At 45.3% G+C, this 2166-nt stretch overlaps 1 protein-coding gene across 1 annotated transcript; it reads left to right on the plus strand.

Annotated features, from left to right (window-relative positions):
- Positions 1–1216: 1216 nt before the first annotated feature.
- On the plus strand, positions 1217–1792 carry LOC110675110 (cuticle protein 38-like). Its single transcript, XM_021839488.1, has 2 exons — positions 1217–1296; positions 1367–1792. Exons 1-2 carry the CDS (start codon positions 1282–1284, stop codon positions 1694–1696), a joined length of 345 nt encoding a protein of 114 aa, XP_021695180.1. The 5' UTR covers positions 1217–1281; the 3' UTR covers positions 1697–1792.
- Positions 1793–2166: the final 374 nt, after the last annotated feature.

A 2166-nucleotide genomic window follows, 5' to 3' on the forward strand; every position in this document is an offset into this window, starting at 1 on the left:
GAACAGTATACCAAGCTGAAACGTGAAGCAGATCGGGTTGGATTGAAGGTAAATACGTCGAAGACGAAATATCTGCTGGCTGAAGGAACCGAGCGCGATAGAGCTCGCATAGGCAGACGCGTGACGATCGACGGGGATGAGTTCGAGGTGGTGGACGAATTCGTCTATCTCGGATCATTGATAACGTCGGATAACAACTGCAGCCGAGAAATTCGAAGACGTATCATCGCCGGAAGTCGTGCTTACTATGGACTCCACAAGACCTTGCGGTCTGGTAAACTTCACTTCCGTACTAAGTGTACCATGTACAAGACGCTAATAAGACCGGTAGTCCTCTACGGGCATGAGACGTGGAAAATGCTCGAAGAGGACCTGCAAGCGCTAGGAGTTTTTGAACGACGTGTGCTTAGGACGATCTTCGGCGGAGTATGTGAGAACGGCGTATGGAGGAGAAGAATGAACCACGAGCTTGCGCAACTCTACGGTGAACCCAGTATCACGAAAGTCGCCAAAGCTGGAAGGGTACGATGGGTGGGACACGTTGTGAGAATGCCGGACAACAATCCCGCAAAAATGATGTTCAACTCAAATCCGGCCGGTACAAGACGAAGGGGAGCGCAACGAGCTAGGTGGTTTGACCAAGTGGAGCAGGATCTTGGAAGTGTGGGGCGATCGAGGAATTGGAGGTTAGCAGCCATGGACCGAGTTAGTTGGCGTAACATTGTGGCGCAGGTCATGTCTTGAAGGACGTAGCGCCAGCAAAAGTAAAGTAAGTAGAAATTTTGGAGTAAGAATTCTTCCCTTCAATATGGCGCATAATGTTGCCAAATATGAGCTTAGTAGCTTAAAACCCTGCCGAAAGTGTCAAGGATATGATCTGGCTTCCTAAGATATTAAATTTCGGTTTCCTATTACTCCACGATCCTCTCAATGAACTTGTATCATTAAATTAGTCACGTAATAGGGGTCGTGTGCCAGCTGGATAATGTATTCATCAACCCTGATGCCAATGGTACTTTTGAATTCGATCAGTTTAACGAACTGCTCTACAACAGTCACCGAATGTGTCTCACAAATTTGAGTGAACAATCCCCCTACCATCGTATTGAGCTGGGCATACTTTACATCATAATCACGTATTCTCCTTGGCGTAGCGAAAGGTTGAAGAGAATCGAAACACACTTGTTAATATGGTATAAAAACGATCCATCACCGATTGGTAGCCATCAGTTGCTTTCCTATCACCATCCAATACAAACGATCCAAACTATTTCCTCTAAAATGTTCGCTAAAGTGGTAAGATATCCGACAATTCTTAAATACTACAGTTGATCTAACATCATCTTCTTTGTTGCCACCCCCGCAGATCATCATTGCCACCTTGGCCATCGCCAGCGTCGCCGCCAAGCCAGGAGTGCTCGCCGCCCCAGCAGCAGCTGTTGCCTATTCAGCCCCACTGGTGGCCACCGGACCGGCCTTTGCCCCAGCCGTTGCCTACACTGCCGGATATGCCAACGTGGGAGACTCCGCAGTGGTTACCTCGCACAACTCGCAGCTCATTGATCCGTCCTATGCCGCCTACACTGCCGCTGCTCCGTTGGCATACTCTGCTGCTGCCATTCCGGCTGTTGCCGCTGCCCCTTATGCTGCCCGTCTTGCCTACGCCGCGCCATTGGCCACCAAGTTTGTGCTGTAAATCGACTGTTAGTTTGTGTCGTTGACTAGAATTTCCAATCATTTTCTTCTACAAAACGTTTCAAAGTCTATCAAATATAAATTATAACAAAATTAATGAGTTTTTTACTGATAGGGGATGGCGAGGTGCTGCTGACCATTTGAATATTTTTTATAAAGGAAGGTGGGACAAAAGTTTCGTTTCAAGAAAATTCAAGAGGAAAATAACCATCATTGTTTTGAAAAAAATTCAAAAACACAGTTTTTTTTGCTCAAAATCAAAGCAATGTTCATGAAAATCTATCATTGCATTGTACTTGCTATCCGCGATGCAATGATAGATTTTTATGAAGATTACATTAAATTTGGACGAAAAATCGGGTTTTCTATTTTTATTGATTGCTGAAGACTGAATGCTGGATTCTTGACCATTGAACAAATGTTATAAATCTCGCGGTGGCTTGTAAGTATACTATTCAAATCGTCTAAGAT

This window comes from Aedes aegypti, chromosome 2 (genome assembly GCF_002204515.2).
Source record: "Aedes aegypti strain LVP_AGWG chromosome 2, AaegL5.0 Primary Assembly, whole genome shotgun sequence".
Classification (NCBI taxonomy): Eukaryota; Metazoa; Arthropoda; class Insecta; order Diptera; family Culicidae; genus Aedes; species Aedes aegypti.